The 26,854-nt window shown below is 42.6% G+C and overlaps 1 protein-coding gene across 4 annotated transcripts in view; it reads left to right on the top strand.

Moving 5' to 3' along the window:
• LOC119174081 (solute carrier family 41 member 1) overlaps positions 1-26,854 on the top strand; it is a 331,108-nt gene that overhangs the window by 154,528 nt on the left and 149,726 nt on the right. For 3 of the 4 annotated variants that reach the window (XM_037424876.2, XM_037424874.2, XM_075896245.1), the window contains exon 4: positions 14,920-15,066. The exons of the other annotated variant lie outside the window; for it this stretch is intronic. In XM_037424876.2, the coding sequence (XP_037280773.1) occupies positions 14,920-15,066 (147 nt within the window). The remainder of the gene's footprint in view (positions 1-14,919; positions 15,067-26,854) is intronic. 4 annotated transcript variants of the gene reach the window in all.

Genomic DNA, 26,854 nt, shown 5'->3' with positions numbered 1-26,854 from the left:
GAGGTACGTTTGCTTCTGGGTTTTTCTTCTGCTTCATAACCATGTTATTAGCAGAGAGAGAGGCCCCAGTGCGGTGGTCTGTGGCTAAAACACTCGGCTGCTTAACCACAGGTCACGGGATAGAAAGGAGGGGCGGAGGCCGCAGTTTCGATCTTTATAACCCCAGGTGGTTGAAATTTCTTGAACCCTCCGCTACGCCATCTCTTGTAATCGTATGGTGCTTTCGGAACGTCAAGCCCCACACATCAATCAAGCAATCAGCAGTGAGGGAAGACTCCACTAACGTGGTTCTATGGGAATGATCTCTCCATATAGGGGATAGTGAGACAAAGCGTATGCGTCAGTGTTTTCTGCCCGTACGGTAGAGCATGCGAATGTTTGACTGTCGTAGCCGAAGCGCCCATCGAGTGGCACGAAGGCCCTTTCAAGGAAGAAAGCCAGCACAGGGAATTGTGGTCACTTACCACGTCAGTTATAGCCATAAAGGTATGATCTATAGTTAGAACCCAAATTATTACCAATCATTTCTTTTTTGTGCAGAATAGTTAGCTTGAGCCTTAGTGAATGCGCGACTGGCGAAAGCGGTGACGCACTCATCGAACTTCTGGTGTAAAAACAGCGCTAAAAGCAGACGACGACTTAGGAAAACACGACACAGGTGCTGAATTCCCAACTAAAAATTTATGAGACGGTACACGCCCATATATCAAGCAGTCGAATTAGTCACGTGGCACACAATGGCTCCGGCACAGCAGATCAATCAGGGAGAAAAAAATTGGTACATCGCACGTACTGTGGGAATCGATGATATGCGAATCACGAATGAGGAAGATTGAATTGTATTATTAAAATAAGCACAACTTTAGAAGGCTGACATCAATTATGCCGTGCATGACCTAAATGCCACGATTATCATGTTTACGCCTCGCATTTGCGCTCGTCGTCCATTCACGACACGTAATCCTAAATTTGGTATATGGGAAGCTAGCAAAACGACCATGAGGGCGCTATGAACGTAGTATGTAGTTATGTTTTGCATGACACCCATGCCATGATTATCATGTTTGCACGAGTCATATACCTTCGTCATCAATTCCCATCACATAATACCAAATTTTGTATATGTGAAGCTAGCGAAATGACTGTACGCGCACCATGACCATGACGTGTAGTCATGATTTACATGAGACGCATGTCATGATTTATACGTTAGGTTCTGTCCCTTATGGTTGCCAAGCAGTCTTGTCATACCTGACCAGGTTTGCAATATGTCATGTGAACGAAACCATTGCAAGAACCACAAGACCATGAGATCTATATCGTAATATTCATGACATATATGTCATAATTTTCATGTTATGACTAGTCAGTTATTCTTGTCATACTGTCAAGTAAAGCAAAACCAATTTTGGTACCGATAAAATACCGAAACGGCCAGGAGAGCTAAAAGTCGTAGGTGGCAAGATAGAAAGATAGATAGATAGATAGATAAATAAATAGATAGATAGATAGATAGATAGATAGATAGATAGATAGATAGATAGATAGATAGATAGATAGATAGATAGATAGATAGATAGATAGATAGATAGATAGATAGATAGATAGATAGATAGATAGATAGATAGATAGATAGATAGATAGATAGATAGATAGATAGATAGATAGATAGATAGATGTCAAGAATATTCCTATCAAAGGAAAAGATACTTGGTCGAACCAATTGAGAAGCTAGGTTTAAAAATAAACGTGGAAGTAAGTTTATCCTTCGGAAGGATTACATTAGGTTATAGCCACAGGGAGGTTTACTCTGCCGTGTGTGCGTACATAATGGCAACAAAAAGATTACCTTGTTAGTATATTGTTATAATAATTTACGGCTGCTTCCCCACAGCGTAATGCGGGGTACCACCAGAGCTTTTGTTCCAAGGTAGCTATATCGTGGCAGTAGGAACATGTATTAGTTGACTGTATTTCAGGACAAATTTTGTTCACTAGCGCGGGATTAGGGTACGCCCCGACCTGAAGAAGCCTGAGGTCAGAGCCTGAGGTCTGCTTATTTTCTGTGCGGTGGCGGGTATTGTCTCCGTGCCATGTCAAAATGTTTTGTCAATTTATTATACAATATGGGACGGTCACGGTTCTCCAAGACATCAGCGCCATGCCCGACGATAGCTACGTGGGTCCTCGCGCAGCTATGCGGGCTGACTTGTTGAGATTGGTTGGGGCTCCCTCAATGCGTCCCTATGAGCTGGGAACCAAAAGAGTGTGTGTGGCTCAATGTATATGTCCCGAAGAATTAGCGAAGCTAGTTCCGATATTGTTCCAGGCGCGTAGCCAGAAATGTTTTTGGTTCGGGCACCCCCTTCAAATGGCCATTTTCGCTCTTCATGCCATGGGGGAAAAACATGTCGCGGGGAGGGGGGGCACTTGCCAGGTGTGCCACCCTTGGCTACGCCCCTGTATTGTTTCCTTGGCAAATGCTCGGACCGCTGATCTCGAGTCGCTGTCAATTGTGGACCTTCTGTTATCCAGCAAGGCCAACGCAATCACCACTTGCTCTGCTATTTCAGCCACCGTCGTCTGGACCGTTGTCGAGTTGGTGATACTGCCCTCGTGGTTGAGGCTCACTGCTGCATACTCCTTCCCCTCGGGATATCGGGCCGCATCGACGAAAAAGCAGTCCCTGGCATGTTCTTGAGCCCTTTGTAGTAAAGCCTTTGCCCGGGCCCGTCTTCTACCCTCGTCATGCTCGGGTTGGACGTTTCGCGGGATGGGGACAATGACGATTTGTTTTCGTTGTTGACGAGGAATGCTGCAGAAATGCGATTTGCTTATCATTGGTGGAATATCCAGCTCCCGCAGGAGGTTTCTACCGGAACGCGAGGAGGACAGCCTGGCGGAGCACGCACTTTCCTGTGCCTCTGCAATTATATGGGGGCGGATATCAAATATAAGGCGTTATGTGACTTTTTTCAAAGCACGCTTAATATTGCTCAAATAACACTGATCTGCTTGGTTACAGCATTGTTTCTAACGTGTCAACTGGGAGTTTATCTCTCTCAACGATCCCAAGAGAGTGCTTTTTTTATATCGATAGCACCGCAGCATCTGGGTAGACCTCCGTCGCTTTCTTGTCTGAGGCTATAGATGACTGAAAAATTGCTCGTGAGACACATATCTCCCGGTTTGACGTTCGGTATGTTATAGGGCACTGCGAGACTGGCTTCTACCGGCCTAGTGAAGACGATGGGGCAGCATTGGATGGCACTGCCAACGGGCAGGAAGAGTCACTAAGGGGTCGCTCGTTGCGGACCCGGTACATACCTGAGGTGTCTGTTACACTGCCTCTGCATGCGCACAACATCGACAGAGCTTCTTTTTCAAAGGTATGACAACCGTTTTCTCTATTTAAGAAGAAAATTATCTTGTTGGTGTTTAGTTGCATTGTTAGAACAGTCGCTTCTTTCTTCTTTTACAGGCCCCACCGTGGTGGTCTAGTGGCTAAGGTACTCGGCTGCTGACCCGCAGGTCGCGGGTTCAAATCCCGGCTGCGGCGGCTGCATTTGCGATGGAGGCGGAAATGTTGCAGGCCCGTGTGCTCAGATTTGGGTGCACGTTAAAGAACCCCAGGTGGTCGAAATTTCCGGAGCCCTCCACTACGGCGTCTCTCATAATCAAATGGTTGTTTTAGGACGTTAAACCCCACATATCAATCAATTTCTTCTTTTACAGTATGGGCAAGATCACGCGCATGCTGAATGATACATCTAGTCCTTGATTGTGTGGTGAAGTGACAGTACTATGTGTATAGGAGCTTGGGGAACACTCGCACTACGTCTTGTGCAAGTTTCTTACCCTCTGCATTCAGGATTTCCTTTCAAGCATCGTTTAGGGTTTGAAGTTTACGCCCTCGCATTGACTTAAACTTTTATAACACTGGCTGAAAAGGTGAGTGTAACAGACTTCTTCATTATTTCAGCACAATTCAAGTTTTTTCTACTACACTTATGCTTCGTCTTTCAAACCTTCCAGAGATTTTCATCACTGAGAATGGGAACAACTATCGTCATACTGTGATTTTGTTCCTTGAACGGTGGTCTGTAGTACAAGTACTGTCAATGACAACTTTCGTCCTCGCAAAGAGCTCTCTGCATTCTATTTTTCTGTTGGTTCCAGGAGAATGCCTTTATTACCTTCAGGTGCTCTTTTAAAGCACTTGACCTGCAAGGTTGTTATGGTGTCGCATTGGTGCTCGATTGCTGACCCGAGCTTCTCGGCATTTCATTTTGGCCACGGTGGGTGCATTTCGATGAAGCTGAAATGGTAGGCACCTATGTACTTAGATTTAAGTGCGTGGTAAAGAGTTCATAGTGGTCGAAAATTGCTGAGCCCTGAACTAAGGCGTCCTTCACAACCATATCGTAGTTTCACAACGTAAAGCATATAGTAGTTGTTAGGCCCAAGAAGTAATATATTGTAAATATTCATTAGACTTGAATTTTTCATCTGAAGATAAGCACCACCAGTCTTTTCAACGGCCGTCCTTGTCGTCACCGCCTTCTTGCTATTCCTGAAATCACGCTTCGGCTGAAATGTGTTATTTAAATGGTTAGAGATGCGGGGTAGAGCACTGCGCTGGCCTAATTTTCCGACTCGTACCCATCCCAGGCCCACTTTATGAATTTTGAGCTGAGCCCCAGCTTATGGTTTTAAGCCCGGGTGCGGTGGTACGTGAGTGGGTAAGCCGTTTCACTGTTAAGTCCTAAGACGCGGCTGCAATTCTTGCAGCCACGGCGGCCTCATTTGGATCGGGGCATAGTGCAAGAACACCCACGTACTTATGTTCTGCACCTGAAGAAAGCCCAGGTGGTAGAAATTAATCCGGTCCCCTCTACTGCATGCCTCGTAATCATATCTTGGTTTTCGCTCGTAACACCAAGGAATAAATATGAAATGCTGTCTGTATGGTACATGGCAAGTCATTACAATTACACTACAGTGAACATAAAACATGGCAAAACATTTATTTAAAAGAGTGTACAACTTTCGTGAAAAAGCTGATAGAAGCGAAGTCGGCACATTTTCGTTATTGCTGTTTTAACACTTACGTTGGAAGCAATATTTACACAATTTTCAAAAGAGGCTCTTAATTGGTGATTTGTGCCAGAAAGATAAAGAACGGTAAGCAAAAACAATTATGTTATTGTACAAAAATACTAAGTTGTCCAGGCTCTCCTGCTAAATGTTCAGCTTCTGTCTTGGAGCGCATACTCACCTGCACGAAAATAGCGTTTCCTGCTGGTTCTCGAGGATGGAATACAAAGTACCTTTGTTGAAAGATGTGAAAGTCCATGGTATTTTCTACACTGAGCTTCCCATCATTAAAGATTGCCTGAATGTCCTCCCAGGAGTCCCGACGGTAACTGTCAAACTCACTGTGAGCTCGTTGAGTTTCCTCAGCACTGCATAAATACGACAAGAAACGTACGCTTCGCTGGGGTGCATCATACGGCTGGTCTGTGCTCGTTTCTCCTAGTGGCAAATGCAGATGTACATCAACCTACAATAGGCACACCCTGTCGTCAACAGTTTTCCCTTCCTGATCATTAACAACGCGGAGATGTTGGAAAAGCGGCCACAAGAACGTTGTTATTTTGTGAAGCTCTCCTATGGGTCGTCATATTTGAAGTAACCCTTGGGTCGTTGACTTGAGCTTGAAAATTTCTGGTGAGTTTATTGTAGCAGCAGTAAAGTGCTTGTTCAGTATTGTGTGGTACATCAATACAAGAGGCAACGATACTACATTGTCCTGCTCAATTTTGGCTGGCCTTCTTGAAGGGCTCCAAGAATTAGGTGACCTCCGTCAAGATGGCCGTATTGACGTCCTCCCAGAGTGAATTTCCAATTGAATCTACAAGGTTCAACATCTCTACCACATCATGCTGAGTTGGCACGAGCTTGATCATGGCGAGCATAAAATTCCACCAGCTCTTGGCGTGTGTCACTTCAGCTTGGAAGAACATACCTTATACTATCCAATGCATAACTTTCACGTGTGTTTGAAGGCCCACCTTATGCCTTCTAATGAGCGGGCCCGAGTCCGGCGCAGCCCGAAGCTTTAAGCCCGGGCCCGGCCCGAACCCTCACTTTCAAGGCTAAGCCCAGCCCGTGCCTATCAGAAAATGCTTCAAATGGCCCGGCCCAGCCCAAGCCCGGGCTGGGCCCGGGCTTCCGTGTCAGCCCGGGCCGGTGCAGTGCTCTAGTGCGTGGTATATTTTTAAGCACTTCCCCTTGACGAAAGCAATAGCCTTTTTATAGGCGTGACATTACTATGCGCTATATGCAATGATAAAGTTGAAATGGAAGTTTATTGCGCTTCCATCACAGAAATTAGGATCAAAAGGCTGCAAAGGCCTGACAAGGGCTCCCTCTTTTTCTGGCACTCAGCATCAGTGGTGCAAATGACGACACATAATCTATGACACACTTAATCTCAAATTAAGTGTTACATGAGCAGTATGCAAATCAAATCCCATGACGATAAAAAACACATGTAGCTTAATTCGGATAAGTACAGCCAAGTATACAAAATGAATGTGTGCATTACACAATAGGTAAACACGGTTGATTAAAAATCTGTAGAACAAATTTCATGTGTCTTCAGGAAAAGCAACATGGGAAATGAGAGTATATCGCAATACTCCATCCTAAAGAAGCACAACAGTATGACCGGAAAATTATAGACATCGTGTATATTTCATTTGATGTTTCATATTAGGCAGTTTGATCATTGTTCTCGACAAGATACAAAAGTCATGGGGTCTGAAGTCTATAAATATTTACGAGACGTGGTATCCTATTGGCTTCGAGATCTTTGAGTGCCGCATTTAATGTGCGCATTTAATGTGTGCATTTAATGTGCACAGCCGACGCCGTCAATGGAGACTACATCGGCGTCGCGGCTCTGCGCCTGCAAACACGCGGACTTGTGGACCCACCACAAAACGTCCCCGAGGCGATCGAATTCGGCGCAATGGTGAAGTACTGCTCTGTGCCTCAGTTTGCTTTGCCCGCCCGTCAAGACGACGTAAGCTTTCACAACAATCCTAAAAAAAAGGGCACGCCGGCCCTTGGGATATTTATTCCACAGTGAAACGATAGCGACAGTGGGCACGATGATATGTGTGAGAATCGCTGATTTCTGCCAGTCTTGCATCCGTAAACAACACACTAGATAATTATTGCAGAGCAGCTGTTTCAATGGCTGCTTCTGCACTTAATCGACTGTTCATGGCATCTCTCAAAATGCAAAGCAGCATCAAATTACTAAATTTGAGGTAATCGTGCTTGGATTGGAGTTTTGGGTGTGGGCACAAGCCCGTGTTGTATCACAGTAATTCAGTGAAGGTGCTGGTGTGAGTCTCGAAGGGGGCAAGTTCTGCCTTAAAGCACCCCCTGGTCAATAAAAATTACTGCAATTTACGTTTGTTCAGTGACAGCGACACAATGAAGTATTTCGTATTGATGCCACACTGGGCCGTCGCTCGTGTATCAGAATATAAAAAAATATTTATCGCTGATTGTATATACTGCACACAGGGCCACAATGATTGTGTGAGAAATTTTAGTGAATGCGCACTAAACAGCGACAGCAGGTTTCTCTTATGAATGTATGGTAAGCAGTGAGCTAGGCGCGCGCTTGTCTTGGTCAGTAAACTACGTATATATGTAAGTACACCAACCAAATAAAGCTGTAGTCTCCGATGTCTTGCGCCACTCAGCCGCGCTCACGAGGCGCGCTTGCCCAAGGCGATTCCGAGGCCGTGTCGTTGGCTCTCTGTCTAAGGGTCTTCGCGGTCAGTTTTGGGACGGAACCTCGCCTGGTGTAAGTCGCCTACACCTGTAGACTGCGTGCAATGAATAGCAGAAGTACAGGCGAGGTGCTGAAACATGGTTGCAAGCTTACCGAAGAGTGTAGCGTGTGTCAGGTACGTATAGCAAAAGTCACTGACAGCGAACCGCTTGCTGGACGCGGTCGATGAAGCCATGGGGCGCTTTTCCTCACTAAGTTTGAATATCCACTTTCTTCCCAGCCTCGTTTGATAGTTGCGAAAGTTAACGCCCTTGTCACGGGTGGGTGATCAATCATATCGAGGCACAGAGCAGTAATTGACTATTGCGTAGCACTCACCGCAAAGGCAAGCGGCCGCTGTTTTAAGGAACAAGGTGCTATGCTTTCAAAACAGGTGTTAAAAGCGGACGCATATGGTTTTTAAAACAACGTCGGTAGCCACCACACACAAGATAACCAGTTCAATTACTTTTTTGCTGAGTTAAACCACGACGGTGATTTTTAGACGGCGCGGCGCCTCAAATGTGCGGGAATCCTTGAATTGACGTTTTACAAGAGCGGTTCGCAGCGCCATCGGTCGCACACCATGCTAGCAAAAAACCGTAGTCTCTTTGGGGTGACCTTTTTTGAATAGGTATTGAGAACACAGCAGTTTTGTGAAGTCGTGAAAACATGTAATAGGTTGACAACAGTGTAAACTAGCAGACCAGAAACCAACACGGGGATACAGGAAAGGTTGCGAAAAAAAAGCGTGCGCGACGTCGGTCTGCCGCTGCAATTACTCCAGTGGAGATGACATACTGAAGGCTGGATATCCACAGAAGTAGGAGTAAACGGAAGAGAGAAGCACGCAAGAGAGAGCAAGAGCGACAGAAAGTGAGCAATAAAAAGAGAGTAGACAAATGTTTCTCTCGGCGGTTCATTCCAGTAGTTCGTCTGCGCGAAGCCGTGACCTTATATTGGCACTTTGGTGATGGGGCCTTAATTCTATGTTCGTCAGCTTCAATACTAAGTGTTATACATCGGCATCACTTGCTTGACTAGCAGCTTTTGTATATTTTCTCAAGGGCCAGGCATAGTGCCGATAACTGTCCTTGCTGAAGGGAATATGAGCATGCGATGCGATCTCCATATTAGATGAAAACCATGTCACAAAGACAAACAAAAGCTGGACGGACTGTGTCCTTTCAAGGCATCTGATTTTTGGAAACATGCTAATAGAGTAACAGATAACATAAAAACAATTTTCTGAATTCCTAATCTCTTATCAATTTTATGAAACAAGCAAAAACACTCTCTTTCTCTTCCAACTTTTGAATCCCGCCGCTTTATCACCCGTCTATGCCTTCTACACCGCTTCTACTATCATCCACGCTCAAGACATCCTCAAGACATCAGTTGCTCCAATCTGCTCACAGAACTTAATCGCGCATAAATCACAGCAGGCCCATTGCACGCTTAAATGGCCGGACAACAGCATTTATCACCTCATTTTTTCCTAATGCAATAGCCCTCTTGAATGCCTTACCGGATGACTCCGCTTCATGCGCCGACAGGGAAACGTTCCGCGCAAAACTGAACGAACATTTTTTCAAGCCTTTCTCCTGATAATATCAACTACTTCATGTTTATCGCCAATCTTTTTACAATTGTACTTAATTTTGCTCTGCAATTGTTTAACATATGTAAAGCATTGTGTATTCTTTTTTATCCTGTTCTAGTTCGTTCATGTGATTTCTGATTTCTGTCTCCTGTGTAAACTTATTTGCTTTTATTCATTTTTTTGAAAATTGTACCCTATCTTGTTACTTGTCCCCCCTTATGTAATGCCTTCGGGCCTTTAAGGGCGAAATAAATGAAAAAAATGAAAAATGAAACATGAGAGCCTTAGGTTAGCCTGACTATATGTGCCGCAAAAATTATAGTCAAGCCCCTTTCCCACGAATAATTCATCAAATTGTAGTAAACCTGAATTTCTGAAAGTACTTGTCCCTGTGTTAGACGCGAGAAAATTCAACGTGTCTATGCAAATAATTATTCCTCGTGTGTTGCCATTGGTCCGGGTGGTAGTAAATGGCGCAAAGCTCACTAGAATGCCAAATCAGCAGCCTGGATGTTCTACGTTTCTATAAATTCTGGAAAGCACAACGGGGGTGCCTTTTGTGTTATCCGTCAGTATCATTTCCAAGGCTTCTTGGTTTGCACGTAAATTGTGTTTATTTGTAAAACTGTCTTAACTACATCGTAAAGCCATTTCCATGGCTGTGTCGTTGAGGTGGAGGTCATCTCACATAAAATATAAAGTTACCTTCTTCACGCGATTATCGAGGTAGACTCAATGCTTTTCGTGAAAATAGCTCGTGCGTGGTGGGTATGTATGGAAGCACAGTTGATGACGATGTTTTTGGCGCAAAGGCAATGAGGTAGCCAAATCGTGCTAGTACATGACATGAAATGTGAGCTAAAGTAATGTTAAGTGGCTGTGTAGGTGCCTGACATTTCTCGTTCGTAACCTATTGTAATATGGTACGTATGAATGATAGCAGGTAAAGAAATAGACTGGGTTAATCTGGAATAATTTAGCTTTTCAATGCGTCACAAACACAAGCCATCGATCACTCAAAATTGGTGCGACTGGTGTATTGTTATGACAGGTGTTGAATGAAGTTGTGGGTACTCATGTGGAGAAAGGAGTGAACACCATGACAAAAATGTACTTAAAATTTTCAAGAATAGACCAGCTGTAATATTTCTGTCGAGTAAGTGAGTAAGCGGTTAACCTTTTTATAACATAGAATGATAAGAACTTTTCTTTCAGGACATACAGTTTCCAAAGATGTTTGCATCATTTGTTGATTCAGCAATGCATTGATCTTGTGCACAGTGGAATATTTAGAAGTCTTCTTACTTGAGACAAGATTATTTTATTCACCAGCAAGCTTCCTAATCTCCTCTGCCCAGATAACTTTGTGTCACCCCCTCCCTCGCGTGGCTCCTCTGGGAATCCAGTCAGTTGCCCTTAATGTCCAGCGATTATCCTACCTACGTGCTACGTGCCCCGCCCATGTCCATTTCTTCTTCTTAATTCCAGTTATGGTATCCTTAACCCCAGTTTGTTCGCTTACCCACGCTTCTAGTTTCTAGTCTGTTAAAGTAACCCCGATCATTTTCATTTGCATCGTCTTCCATTTAAGCTCGACCCTGCTCTTAAGTCTCCACGTTTCTGCTCAGTTGGTAAGCACCATCAAGATGTAGATGTTATATACTTTCCTCATGAGGGATAGTGGCAATCTACCAGTCAAAATTTCAAAATGCTTGCCAAATGGGCTTCACCAAATCCTTATTCTTCCAGTTACTTCAATCTCGTGGTTCGGCTCTACGGTTACTACCTGTCCTAAGTAAAAGTACTCTTTTACAAGGTCAGGTGCACTGCTACCTATGTCGAAGCGCTGTTCTCTTCCGAGTATGTTGTACATTACTTTTGTTTTCTGCAGATTGATTTCAAGACCTAACTTTCTGCTGTGTTTGTCTAATTCAGTAATCATGAATGGCAATTAGTCCCCTGAGTTACTTGGCAATGCAGTATCTTTGGCGAAGCAAAGGTTACTAAGGTACTCTCCATTGCCTGTTATCTCTAACTCTTCAGATCCTAGGCCTTTAAAACATCCTGTAAGCACGCGGTAAATAGCATTGGGGAGATCGTATTCCACTGCCTTACACACTTCATTATTAGTATTCTGTCGCTTTCTTTATGGAAAATTATGGTGCCAGTTGATCCTGTGTAGATTTATTCAAGGATTTTTATATGCTTCGTCGATGCCCTGATTTCTGAGTGTCTGCATGACTGCTCATATATCCGAGGAATCAAATGCATAATCATAATCTATGAAGAATATGCATAGTGTTTGGATGTACTTCGAGCATTCTCAATCAACCTATTGATATTTCGGTATAAAGTGGCAGCAGAAAGCGCAGGACCGAGTGGACTAGTGGAACACGTGAGATGCCTTTTTCCTGCAGTGGGCGTAGCCAGGCTGATGATGATGATGATTATATTCAAAGTCTTCATGATGTGTTCTTCTCTCCACTCTGACGGCAAGTATAGCTGCTTTCACTGTTTAAAAACACGGCCACTTGATGACATCTGATTTCGTACACCGATGCGCCTTATAGCATCTGTGGCCAAGAAGAACTTTAGAATTGATTGATTTGTGGGGTTTAACGTCCCAAAACCACCATTTGGAGAACTTTAGAAAGAAGCCCACTTATTTTCCGCAGTTTTCTTACATTATTCGGTAAAATATATTCAAACAAATGATCGTTTGAGCTACATAGAAATTATCAAACATTCACTTGTACTTTACGCACGTTTTTTTTATGTAAAAAATGCAATATAGACTTCTTTTACCCTTGAAAAGAACTTGAAACCGTGCTTTTGGTTTTGAGATTAGGAGCTGGTAAATGAGATGACCGGAAGTTTTTTTTTTTTTGGTGTACAACGCTTGCAACCTTCAAACCGTCTATATTTTGGCTAGCAAAATAATTCCCTAGTTAACATTATGTAGTGCACCGGACAAGAACTGACCACAAAAGTGTAGTCGCATAATATGCTTTCATTTTTCAACGCAGGACGACGTTCCAGCAATCGCACGCATCTGCCAAATACACAAATTCCTAATCGAGTTCAGCCGTGAATAATAAGTTGTTGTGGTAAATCAAGATGCTTGATGCGAAAGTTGCCCGATTCTGTTTTTTTAATGTATGCTAGCTAAATATTTAAATAGAAATGTTGCTCTTGAACAATCATGTGTCAGAGTAGGTATGACACAGATGTCTGTTCCGCAATTTCTGAGCACTGCATAAAAAAGAGTTTGGAGACAGAGCCTATTGACGAGATTCATATTTTCATTTCATCGGTAAATACAATGTAAGGTAAACTTTTCTGGCGAATATTCAGAGCCAGGGTGAGCGTCTGTGGTCCAATAAAACTGCTTCTCATGCAGATAATTTAAAATAGGTTTTCCACACAGTTATTTTTATGGAGCCATAGTAGTGCTCTTTCAGCATGGTTTACGCCAAAATCTTGAAGTGCCACATTTAGAAGACTCAGACATTGACTAAGCAACTATGTACAACTACCGAAGTCTCTGACTGCATGTACATGTGATATTCTTTCACTCTTAGTTCAAGCACTTATGTATAATAAAGGCTGAACTTCAATTCAGAAAGCACTCGCAAAATTGGATAGTTATTGCTTTACATATTTGTTAATATTGTTTCTTAGATGGTCACATGTAAAATGGGCGTGAAGATTCATTGATACTGTCAAGTGAAAATGTTTTTATAAGTCCTCTCTTTATATTAGGCTGCTTGTTCCTCAGCTGTGGCCAAAATTCTAGTGTGACAGAACAGCCATTTATTTTTTAATACCAACAGCAGTGCTTCTCTCTCAGTAGAAAAAATAATAAAAAAGCCATTTCGTAATGTAAAAGCAAGATCGTTTTCATGCAATCATATGATGGGGCAGTGCCTTCAGAGTAAGAAAGTTTCCTAATGAATGACTCGAATTGAAATGGCTGGTGCAGCACCTACAGTGAAATGCGGCAGTCTGCTAACAACAGTGGCCACGTGCAATTGAACTGAGAAATTTTTGTTCAAGCTTCTGTTAAAGCATATATTGGAAAGGAAATAAAGGATTTGGCTGAAATCAGTTTTGAAGCTAAGCTTAGTGTAGATAATATTGCGCCGTTCTGTAAAGAACAATGTAATAGCGTTGTTGTTTAAGGAGCACATTTTTGCTTTCTCACTGTTGTTCAAATGCCTTCTATAAATATCATTTATGTTATTAGAACACTACAAAACGTAAATGCATTTAGAGAAATTGTCTGTCACATCTTTCTGTTAAATATCGTATTCGAAAGGATGACAACATGAATTTTTATAATTTTTATTATTTTTTTTCGCTTTCCTTCATGCCACATAGGAAATAAACACCCCAGTGGTACAATTATTATGCTTCATTACCAGCCAATGTTGCATCGTTCTTCAACTATTCAATTTTACTGACCTAAATATTTTTGTGAAACAAAAACATATGTAACATGCTATTCCTTTTGTGTTATGAAAAGTGTCATCATTGCCTAGGTGTTTCCCTAATGTATGTATACTTTTACGCATTGTACTATGCAATGAATCATTTGAATTTCCCTTGAATATACAGCATTATATGACTTACAGGCTAGCGTAAAAGCTGCGTATGCAGAAGACGTGTTATGCATTGCTTATACAAATCCAAACTAGATTTGTTGATACAAAACAAGCCACACAAATTTGGGACGACCAAGCTTGAAGCCTCATATGAATATAGGGAAATCGTGCATCGAGTGTTCTAAATGAGACTAATTAATGATGTGTGCGCAGCCGAGCCTTCCATGCACATATCAAAAACTGTTAATAGCTTTGCAGAGTTACCGCTATGTGACCAATGCATTAGTAATTGCAACTAAGCGCAATGAAATACATCTGTTATTTTGCATTATTCGAGGTATAGTTACATGGTTTCCAATGTGCTGCACTTCTTTCTTTTTGCGAGAGGTTTGCGCTCGCGTTCGCCGAAGACGTATGCGCAACTATTTGCGTCGTGCGCGCTGTCTCATTTGCAGCGTGCAGTGGTAACTTCTGTATATAAGCTATATGGTCTTTCGATGAGCCCTTCATTTGTAACAGTTGATTCAACCTACTTGAACTTGTTCGGGTTGCATTCATCAAACAGGTGAAACATCCACACTACTCAAAGTGTTGCGAAAAATCATTCATTCGCAGGGTCAATCATTTTTGTTCAACCCTGCTCGCACTACAAATGTTTGTTTTGTCTGTGAAATATGAGTGGCTAACGAAGTCTGCCTCGTAAAGATTGCAATAGTCTGCTGTGAAACTGTTTGGTTAAATACACAGGCGAATGTGTTTATCATAAAAGCTTGCATGCCAATGGTTAAGTAGCCATACCACTGGTGGCTAGACGATGCGGATGTAACTTGACTGCATCCATTCATTACTGAATGCAGGTACGGTGATGGTACTGGTGGTCGCGTATTCTAACCGCTGCCACATTAACCCGGACAATGTAGCCACATCAGTGGTAGACGCCCTCGGCGACATGACCACGTTGGCCATCCTGGCTGGATTCTCTACTCTTCTGTATGGATACATATGTGAGTGAGAACATTTCGCTACTAATGCAATTACTACTTATAATAGAGCCATAACATAATGAAATTAATTTCATTATAAATTTCACCACGCAATAGAATACCTTATGCATCTTTGACGTGTGTAGAGCTAAATAAAAGGACGCAAGAAATACAACACACGACACCGCACTTTCTCACAACTAACTCTTGTGCCGCATGGGGCTTGGCGTGGCCTTCACAAATTGACGGTGTTTTCTTACTGGAATGGCCAGCAACTCTACATGCAGTAACGCAGCTGCAAATAAATAAAAAAAACTATCAGCCATCTTCTGTGTGAGTGCACCCGTTTTAATGCACCAAGACAAGAACTTTCTAGACCAGGCGGGGGGGGGGGGGGGGGAGGTCAGCAAGTTTTTGAGCCGGAGGGCCAGGTTGCAGCGGGAAGCTGCATGGAAGATTAAGCGGGGGGCAAAGAAGCAATATTCGGTGAATTGATAGGGATTTGTGCGTTGTTTTGAACATTATTATTTTGGGTCATAACTGTCATGTCGGCCTAGGAAGTGGCAAGGCAGTTGGATGCCGTGTCGGGGGCTGCATAATTATGCCACGCGGTATGCAGATTCACGACCCTTGCACTAGATGGACGTGATGAACTTCTTTTATTGGAAAATAGGACGTTAAAACAATGGTCAAGTACATCTTCAGCTCGGACGGCTTTAAAACCATGATTACCCTTCCTGCCGTGAACTGGTCTTAGGGACAGACCCTATAAGCAGTTTCGTATTCTCTTTTTTTTTCATTTTTTCCTACTGTCGCTGGCCTTTTATTTTTGTAACATGTCTTTCCAGTGGCCGTTTACACTGCTCACCGCTTTTGCCAGCAAATGGCAGCAAGTCTGTCTAAAAATTGGTTAACCTTCCGGTACTTCCACTTGTTTCTTCCTTCCTAACTTTATTAGAATTGATTGATTGATATGTGGGGTTTAACGTCCCAAAACCACTATATGATTATGAGAGACGCCGTAGTGGAGGGCTCCGGAAATTTCGACCACCTGGGGTTCTTTAACGTGCACCCAAATCTGAGCACGCGGGCCTACAACATTTCCGCCTCCATCGGAAATGCAGGCGCCGCAGCCGGGATTCGAACCCGCGCCCTGCGGGTCAGCAGCCGAGTACCTTAGCCACTAGACCACCGCAGCGGGGCTAACTTTATTAGAAAGAACGCATGCTATATAAACCACTAAAAAGTACTATATATCATGATGTAGACATCATCAAAGCAAAAAAATGCAAGAAAAATGTGCTCCAGCAAAAATTTTAAACAACTAAAAAACAGTGATAACATAAGTGCGTCTTTCATATATAAAACAATTAAGAAAAGAAATTTCCTTCTGATTGAAGGAGCCCACGTTAATTTTTTTAAGTGCGAAGTATTTCTGTGCATATAGCACACACTTCGAGCGTTTTTATTTACGTATACATCTCTTTATCTCTCCAGCCGCTTACATCTGGGTGCTCTCGTGATCACCTGCTTAACTTGGGGGAGACCAAAAATTAGCACGGGGGGTTAGAGGCTTTAATAGATGGTTGGAAATTCGTTTATTTAAAAAAAAGAGGAGGTGCACGACCTCTGTGAGGGTAAGCGGAACTTTTAAACTACACTACTATTTCACGGTATTATGGGATTTGCACTTGGTGTAGGCGCCCTCTCGAGTACTGAGGCGGTATGCGGCCGGTACTGTGGTTTGTCGGACCCCCTAAACCACTCTGATGATGCCGCTCTGCCTTCCATATTGCACAAAAATAACTGCCTGTTCGGGTCCGTAAAGAGCGCTTCACGTTAATTTGTAGACTGCAAAGCTTGTAGGGCCTGCAAATGAGTGGCTACTTTGTCAGGTCGGTAATGCATTTTTGAAAGAAATACACTGTTTTAGTGCGCAGGGAACAATTTTAGGAAGAAGACAGACAGAGCGCACACCTATCTGTCCTATCTGTCTACTTCCTCAAAACGTTCCCTACGTACTAAGAAAGTGTGTTTCTTTCAAAATTGTATGGCCTTCCGCCCTTTTCAAATGCGAAACACTGCCACAGCAAATGGTGAAGGTCTGCGCGGCAGCGCCGCCCGAAGTGATTGCACATCCCTGTCACAATATCCGGTTGTGTCCATTTTGCTAAGGATTATGGTGTTTATGCAGAATTTGCATAAACCTTATTAATGAAGACTTCTTGGGGGCACGAGCCCCGCCGCGGTGGTCTAGTGGCTAAGGTACTCGGCTGCTGACCCGCCGGTCGCGGGTTCGATTCCCGGCTGCGGCGGCTGCATTTCCGATGGAGGCGGAAATGTTGTAGGCCCGTGTGCTCAGATTTGGGCGCACGTTAAAGAACCCCAGGTGGTCAAAATTTCCGGAGCCCTCCACTACGGCGTCTCTCATGATCATATGGTGGTTTTGGGACGTTAAACCCCACAAATCAATCTTGGGGGCACGAAAGCGAACACTTGCTGGAAAATAGGACTAGTGGGGTTACGTGCGCAATGCGTGTTTTACTAGTATGGCGCAGCCACGTGCACACGTCATGAATTGTGGTTACTAAGGGGGCCATTTGACTTAAGAGCTCATACGGGTTTCCCCTGAGAGGTGGGGGCAGAGAAAGAGATCAACCCAACTGGTATTGCCCCCGGGCATACGCTTGTGCCCCAGCGTTCATATGATTTCTATCGGCCTGTCGGCTTTCGTGCCCACGAATGATGCTTTGAATTGCGGTAGCTGTAGCATCCTTTGACGCTGGGTGAAGTATTTACGAGTAAGCAGCGTGCGTGTCGGTAAAGACACGAAGGGTTTTCTGTATAGTGTATGGGAGGCTTGCAGTCGCTCCCCATATGGCAAGTTCAGCATGCATTGGGGGTACCGTCCGGTGTATCTCACCTGTACGTCCCACGAAATACTAGAGAGTTTGATGATTATGATTATCTGCTCATAACAATGTTGAAATTCGGTCGCGTACAACGTGAAACCCCTTCCTGCATACAAGTGTGGCACACACCCCTATACCATGGGCCGCTGTTTGCCACAAGTGCTTAACACTCTACCGAGGAAACGGTGACGACCGGCATTGATAATTGAAATGTGACAGCATTAAGAGTAATGGACATCCGCGTCATTGACCCTACAAATGCGAAGATGAATATAGTTCCCAAAATAACTGAACCAAAAACTTCTGCGTGATAATAAAGTATTCCACCACAGAGCCACGCCAGGTTGCGGAACTCTTTTATAAAAAATTCGGGGAATCGATGCTAGGCAAAGCATACGGAGGGAAGGTGATCGTGTTGTTACTTTCAATTGAGCAAAACGTTATGAAATGACGTTAAAGATAAGTACAAATGTTGTACGCACACAGATATGATAAACATTCATATGTTTATTGCTGCGTAACGATGCCAAGAACGACATAGATATTAGCAACACCAGAAGCTGTAAGGTGATATGTAGCGCTTGAGCCAGTGAAGATGGCGGCCCTGGTCATTGCTAGATAAATAAGCTTCAGTGAAGGGTGCTTTGCTACAGTTGTCGTTAACCCGACGTGTCGGCTGAAAGAGTACTTATGTACTACAGGAAAAGACTGCACTGCAAAGTTGAAGAGTGTCAACCTATCTTCGGGGATACTACCACTTTGGCTCACAGCAAAGATAAAATCAGATTGATTGACTGATTGATTTGTGTGGTTTAACGTCCCCAAACCACCATATGATTATGAGAGACACGGTAGTGGAGGGCTCCGAAAATTTCGGTCACCTGGGGTTCTTTAACGTGCACGCGAATCTGTGCACACGGGCCTACAACATTGCCGCCTCCATCCGAAATGCAGGTGCCGCAGCCGGAATTCAATCCCGTCACCTGCGGGTCAGCAGCCGATTACCTTAGCCACTAGACCACCGCGGCGGGGCGTTAATTTCTTCTACCAGTCTGGATAACATTTGCGCTTATCAGTTAAAAGATGGCTGCTGATATCATTTCTCAGCCATTACCCATATAATCATTGTAATTTTTTTTCTAAAAGTTTTTTGCTGTCGCATTGAAGCGTGCAAAAATTAACCAACTTTTAGGAAAAGCGGTAAATGTGATATTAAAGATTATAAGCCTCTCTCTATTCATTCATCATTAAATAAATTATTTGAACGCTTGTTTGTAAAGCTTATCAACACTTACCTTTTGAAATTCAATATTAAAAATTCTTCTCAGTTTGATTTTTGTCTTGAAGCTCCACTTCTCAGGTTCCGTCTTTCTGAATTCAGCTAAAGCCTTTGACACTCTCAATCATTCCATTATTTTTAATAAGTTAGAATCTCACGGCATCACTGGACAACCTTTACACTTTCTAAAACGTTACCTGTTTAATTGAAAAAAAATGTGGTCTTTACGGTCTCTAACACTAACATTACGAATCAAGGTGTTCCGCAAGATTCTATTCTTGGTCCCGGACGTTACCTCATAGGGTCATTCCAGTCTCCGGGACTAACCTGTCTGCAAACACCCCCAGTGGCACAGTCCACGTCAGTAGGTTGAAACCATACCACCCTCCTTCTGAAGAACACGTATAAAGTGCACTGAGTCGGTGCTTTTACAACCGGGGGGTAATGCTACATAGCTATCGCTTGAAGGGTGAACCATTCTGTGGACAGAAGACGACGAAGAGGACTGGTTGGCTCGCTCTGTGTGCTGCGCTCCGATTTTATCAGTGTAAGTACACTGCCAAATAGTCACATCCCGTCTCATTTTACGTAAAAATATATTAAGCTTTCGTATCTTCCAAGAAAATTTCTTTCAAAATATTCTTCCTGGTTCGCAAGCACTTCAAAGTGGTATTGAAATGTTTTATAGCAAAAGGCTCCAAGAAGAGCACCAATTAAGTGATATATTGCCGTTAATCCGTATTAACACCTTGAATGATCGAGAAAGCTGATTCTTCACTAAGAAAGTCATGAGCGGACTCACTCGTATTCACTCAGACTCAAATCTAGCCGTAAGTCTGAATATGTGTGAGTCCGGATGAGTAAAAGTTTCGTGAGTTTGAGAGAGTGAGGGAGAGCCTGAGGGATCGCCCGGCTCAGAAAATATTTGATGAGCCTGACTCTAGTAATTTCCCAAGTGTACAATATATTTATACATTTATTTATTTATTTATTTGAAATCTCCTACAGGCGCCTTGGGATTTCTGTAAGGGGGCTTTAAAATAACATCAATGAGCAAAAAAATGTAAAGAATTCAAACACCACTAGGAAACAACACAGAAAAAAATTAAACACTTCATTACTAGGAGGTATATAATGCACAACACATAGTGAATAAATACATGATGTATACATAAAAGTGGTACAATACCCGTATTGCTAGCCGGGGATATCGAATCAAACCCAGGCCCGGATTTAGCTGCCATTGCAAAGCAACTGCAAGCGATAGCGGCCGACATCAGAGACATTAAGGAAGGGCGGCTAGCTAACATTGACAAGAAATTAGACGGCCTGGCTATACTAGAAGTTAAAATAGAATCTTGCTAAACTCAGATTGATTCTATGAGTCAAGCCATTGAAGTTCTGGAAAAGAAAATGGATGACTTGGACAACCGTAGCCGGTGCAATAACTTGATTGTTTACGGTCTCTCAGAGGTTGACGGAGAAACAAGCGATACGTTAGCGGACACGGTGAACACGACTATAATCAATGAGATACTCGAGTTAGATAAGGTTGCCATAGAACGGATACACCGGTTAGGTAAACCTGCACCCAAAAAAACACGGCCAGTAATTTTTAGGCTGTTGAACTGGAGAAAGAAAACAGAAATTCTAAAAAGAGGATTCAAACTGAAAGGTACTTCGTTTGCTATCGGCGAAGACTTCTCGCCGAAAGAACGAGAAGTAAGAAAGAAGCTATGGGATAGTGCGAAGCCAAACCGTGAAAACAAAGAAAAGGTTACCCTTTCATTTGACAAATTGTACATTGACAAGCGCGCATTCGTTTGGAGCGATGAAATGAGCGACAAGATACCGATGAAAAAAACGACCAAAATGCAAGCAAAGGTCCAATGAAAGAAACCAAGCAAAAAGAAATCCCGAGCAAGCCGACGACTCGAAGCAACGCGCTGTCAAAGAGCTAACCTTGCTGAACATAAATGCCCGGAGTATACTAAACAAGATAGAACAACTCGAGAATATCTTACTTGATTTTTATCCTGACCTTTTGGCTATAACGGAGACATGGCTTTCCCCAGACGTATCCAGCCATGAAATTGCTCCCCCAAACTACTCAGTTATCAGGAAAGATAGGCTCGAGGTGGAGGGGTAGCTTTATTAATTAAAAAATGTATCCCTTTCACATGTTTGCCCGAGGTAGCAAGTGCGGAGGCTGTTTTTTGTAAGATAGCTTGCGACGGCCCGAGTACAATCACTGGATGCGTCTATCGTAGCCCGTCCTCCGGTGAAGACGGTATATCTTTCATCCAAGAATTTCTTTCGCAGCATGCACGCAGCAATCGTGTGATTATTATGGGTGACTTCAACCTCGCTGATTTTGACTGGGCTACTATGCACCACAGGTCTCTGTCATCGAAAGCACTGGTTAATTTAATGCTTGATTTTAACCTTCATCAGGTAGTAGCCGATGCAACACGCATACAAGGAACCACTGAAAATATTCTCGACCTCGTCCTTCTGAGCGACCATTTTCTAAACGAGCAAATCGAGATAAGCGTTGCTGACGGGATATCTGACCACAAGATGCCTGTTTGTCGGTTGGTACTTGATTGTAAATTCACAGTTCGCCCTGCCGCAGTAACCATTATCAATTATCAGAAAGCCAAGAATGACAGTATTCAAACGTATCTCGCGCATGAATTCCAACCTTTTTTTGAAACTGCCTCAGACATGTCCGCAAATGTAAATTTGTTGTGGCTCCAGTTCAAGGTCATTGTTTTTCACTCCATCAATACCTTTATACCTGTGAAACACAAAAAAACCAACCTAAAAAACCCATGGATAAATCGAGAAGTTATCCAAGCGAAATGTCAAGTAAAAAGGTTACGGCGGGCAGCGAGGATCAACCCCGCCAACTCACCAGGTAACGAGAAGTTATTAAATGCAGTCATGAGACTGAAAACAAAGACGCAGCAAGCCAAACAGCATTACTTCAACGTAACCCTTCCAAACTTTATCACAAATAGCCCGCGGAAATTCTGGAGGCATTTTCGTAAAAGTCCTGAAGCGTCGTCTACACTAACAGCAGAAGAAAAGGTAGCGAAGTCGAATGCGCATAATGATTTCTTCCGCTCGGTATTCACGACAGATAATGGCATTTCACCTTATTTGGATCAGCACAATACTGTCAAAATTGACGAAGTTAACATCACAGACGCTGGAATTATGCAACTATGGCTTAACTTGGACCCGAAAAAATCCACCAACCCGGATGACATACCGAATGAATTCCTAACAAGAAATGCAGAATGGTGTAGCAAGTACCTCGGCCTAATTTTTCGCCAGTCGCTTTCAACATCTACCCTTCCGGAAGACTGAAAAATAGCAAAAATAGTACCAATTCACAAATCAGGAGACAAAAATGACGTTTCAAATTTCAGGCCTATTTCACTAACAAGCACGTCATGCAAATTACTTGAGCACATAATCCTGAAGCATCTAACTGTTTACTTGGAAAAAGTGAACTTTTTATCACCTCATCAGCACGGCTTTCACAGCGGCCTATCAACTATTACACAGCTAGCAGAAGTAGTTCACGACCTCGCACTATCAATAAACAACCACGCGCAAACAAACATCATTCTGTTGGATTTTTCCAAGGCGTTTGATTGTGTAGGCCATACTAAATTAATTGGGAAATTGGAAAACGTGATTGGCAAAGGCGCAATATCGGCATGGGCAAAAGACTTCCTCTCGCACAGGTCCCAGTTTGTTGTCTTCGACAACACACCATCTGAGACCGTACCTGTGACATCCGGGGTTCCGCAGGGGTCAGTCCTAGGACCGTTATTATTCCTAATTTTTATTAACGACATAACTTCCAATATCGAGTGCAACATCAAGTTATTTGCAGATGACTGCATTATTTACAGGTAAATTAATAGCTATACGGACCACTTAATGCTTACCACGTCGCTTAGTAAAATAACGAAATGGTGTTCTGACTGGTAAATGACAATAAACATTAAAAAATCCGTTACCATGACTGTTTCAACAAAAAAAAAACAGCCTTCTATGTTTACATACTTCATTAATGACATACCCTTAGGTAAGGTTTCGCAACACAAATATTTATAAATTACGCTTACTTCTGATCTTAAATGGGATTCACACATCACAAATATTACCGCCGTCGCGTTGCGCAAACTGTTCTACCTAAAACGGTGCCTAAAGACGTCCCCCACTCCTACCAAGCTGTTAGCTTATAGAACGTTCGTAAGACCGCTTCTGGAATATGCAAGCACGATATGGTTTCCCCACTCGACTACCCTCATGAAAAAGATTGAAAGTGTCCAACGAAAGGCTATAAGGTTCATCTACAATAAATATAAACGGACTGACTCTCCCACTAACCTTTTGGCTGATTCAGGAATAAAAAGTTTGTCAGTTAGAGCGAGGCACGCTCGCCTAAAATTCTTGTTCCAGCTAATTCATAACATTTACAAGACTGATACGCATAAATACATATCTTTTTCTCAGACCCGCCCTACACGTCACAAACACGACCGCACCATAACCGAATATTCCTGCAGTAACGACACGTTTATGTACTCTTTCTTTCCTATGGCAATACGCGAGTGGAATAAACTCGACCCCGTGATAACATGCACTGACTCGTTATCTAAGTTCGTCGAAATGCTAGATTATTCAGTGTAGAAATAACACTTATTGTTGCGCTAACCGAACAGCACACGTGTAGCATTTCCAGCTTACAAATCTGTTAATTTCTTGTGTATTTCGTTGCTGCAGCCTTGTATTGGAACTATTCTTACCTTTTTGATGGACTTGTCTCTTTCGTTTATTTCTTCTTCTTGTTACTACAGCTTGTAATATAGGCGTGTTTATCCGTAAAGTTGTGCAATTATTCTGTCTTTGTGTGCATATGTTCTTTTTTGTTCTTCCTCATGAATCAAGCCTGCAGATTCACATGTTTCTTGTACATACATTTGTATGCCCTCCTGCTGTGCTCTCGGATGAGAGTGGCAGTACTGTAAATAAATAAATAAATAAATATATGCATATATACTTGTATACATACACATGTATACAAAAATCTTGTTTTTTTATTAATGGACAAAGAACGACGTCAGTGAAGATGACAAATTAGTTGGTGGTGGAATGTGTCAGGGTTGGACAGTGAATCTCGCAGCTTATTCCATAATGTAATGGCTCATGGTGGTGCTTATGAGTTGACTGTTAATGTGCGACTATATATGCGTGCAAAACTCAAGATATTATGTAACCTTCTGGATGTTCGGTATAGGACATGGGGATAAAGTGAACATGACCTGTCAGAGTGGACATATTTGCGGAATATTGTTAGTAGGGCTATGTCACGGCGCATTGCTAAGGAGGCCAAGATCAGTTTTCATTTGTGTGAAACTGCTGTGGTAAATATAGATTCATGATATTTATTTATTTATATATTTATTTGCTAGTTCATATATTTACAACACGATGCTGTGGGAGACCAGGGAAAAAAGCAGATTCAATCAACTTGAGGGTATCCTGGTCACCCTACACGTGATACAGCGTAAAAGGTGGTAACGAACGAAAAACAAACAGAAAAAAGAACAGGAAAATAAAATGTACACATATATTGTACAAGACTATCTTTAATGCAAAAAAAGTAACCTGCTTCTATGTACATAATAAAGAAAACGAAATAAAATAACTTTTTGCTTCCAGAAACAGCGAAATACGAAAAAGAAAAAGACGGCGTTATTTATGAGGCACATTCATGCTAATGATGTGGTGGTGAAAATTCTCCGTAGCTCATTAAGTGAAGTTTTCCAAATGTTAAAAAGCTGCTCTTTACTGATTATAATCGTTAAAGCTGGGAGCGTGAACCTCAGCATTCTTTGACCATATATAGTTATTGCGACATTTCTTGATCTGCCATTCTTCAGGTTTGCGTATATTATACTTTAGTGGGTAGCCTGTGATCCTGCAAGCGTTTGTAGACTGCGAGTTTTTTTCATTAGGCTAGATTTATACTGCCGACATAGATTATATAAAAATTTACTTTACCGGGACAATGTTGTGTCTTATATAGAGGTCACTGCTGTGTGAGAGGTATCAAACCTTGTTTGCTAATTAACTCACGTGTTTTTGTAAAACTGCGAGCTTTTCACTGTTTTCTTTTGTTGTAGTACCCCAAATCAGGAATTTATTCAACTTAGCATTATATAAGAACATGTTGATGCTTATAGGACATTCAAAAGAGCCACGGCCCATCACACCTAGTGTACTAGATCGTTTGCTAATTAGGTAATTTATGTGGTCATCCCGTGTCATGTGCGCAATAGAATAAACGCCTAAAGTTTATATAACTGGGCTGCCCTATTGAACCGGGTTGCCTTATTTTGGATGGATTGTAGTACGTTGATCACATTATTGTGATATGGAGACCAGATGGAGGATGCGAACGCAAGTTGCAAGCGAACAAATGGAGGTTTACGAGTATTAGCGGGTGAATGGCTGAGGTTGCGCCGCATGTAACCCAATAACTTTGAATCATTAGAGCATACCGATGAAATATCAAAGGACAATGACAGATCTAAATAAAGGTGAATCTCAAGGTACTTGTAATGTGATACGTGTGATAGTAAGTCGTCTTGAATGCTGTATGTATACTTGGAATTGATATGTTTACGGATCGATGTGACTAATTTACATTTTGATGTGTTAAAGGTCATTAGCCATGTGTGCACCACTCGTTAATAAGATTGAGATCACACTGGATTTCCAAGTGGTCAGTAGTTGACGTAATGGGGCGGTATAAAATACAATCATCCGCGAAGATTCGCATGCTTCAAAAAATGTTATTGGGTAAATCGTTTATATAAATAAACTATATTAATGGACCCTGTACGCTGCCCTGTGGTACGCCTGAGGTAACTGGGGAAAGATTAGAGGAGAGATTGTTAACAAGTATGAATTGATCGGGGATGGAAAGAAGGTTACGTGTCCACGATAACGTGAACGAGTCCAAATGAAGTGATGAAAATTTAGAAAGCGACCGGCAATGGGCTACACAGTCAAAGGCTTTGGCGAAATTTCAGAAATACGCAGTCTGCAGCTGGGGTTATTACTCATGTTAAAATGCAAGTCTTTCGTTAGTTGATTGATTTGTGGGGTTTAACGTCCCAAAACCACTATATGATTATGAGAGACACCGTAGTGGAGGGCTCCGGAAATTTCGACCACCTGGGGTTCTTTAACATGCACCCAAATCTGAGTACACGGGCCTACAACATTTCCGCCTCCATCGGAAATGCAGCCGCCACAGCCGGGATTTGATCCCGCGACTTGCGGGTCAGCAGCCGAGTACCTTAGCCACTAGACCACCGTGGCGGGGCCTTTCGTTAGTTCCCATAGCAGTGTTTCGCAAGAGGGACTCTTTCTGAACCCACGTTGACTATGGTAAAAAAAAACCTAATATATTCCAGATGATTGAAAATATGAGGAGCAATAATGTGCTCTAGAATTTTGTAACATATACACGTGAAAGATATTGGACGGTAATATTGTACTGTGCTTTCGCTTCCACTTTTAAGTA

This window comes from Rhipicephalus microplus, chromosome 5 (assembly GCF_043290135.1).
Source record: "Rhipicephalus microplus isolate Deutch F79 chromosome 5, USDA_Rmic, whole genome shotgun sequence".
In the NCBI taxonomy this organism is placed as follows: Eukaryota; Metazoa; Arthropoda; class Arachnida; order Ixodida; family Ixodidae; genus Rhipicephalus; species Rhipicephalus microplus.
Note: the sequence above shows the minus strand (reverse complement) of the source record. Positions and strands in the feature narration are given on the sequence as shown.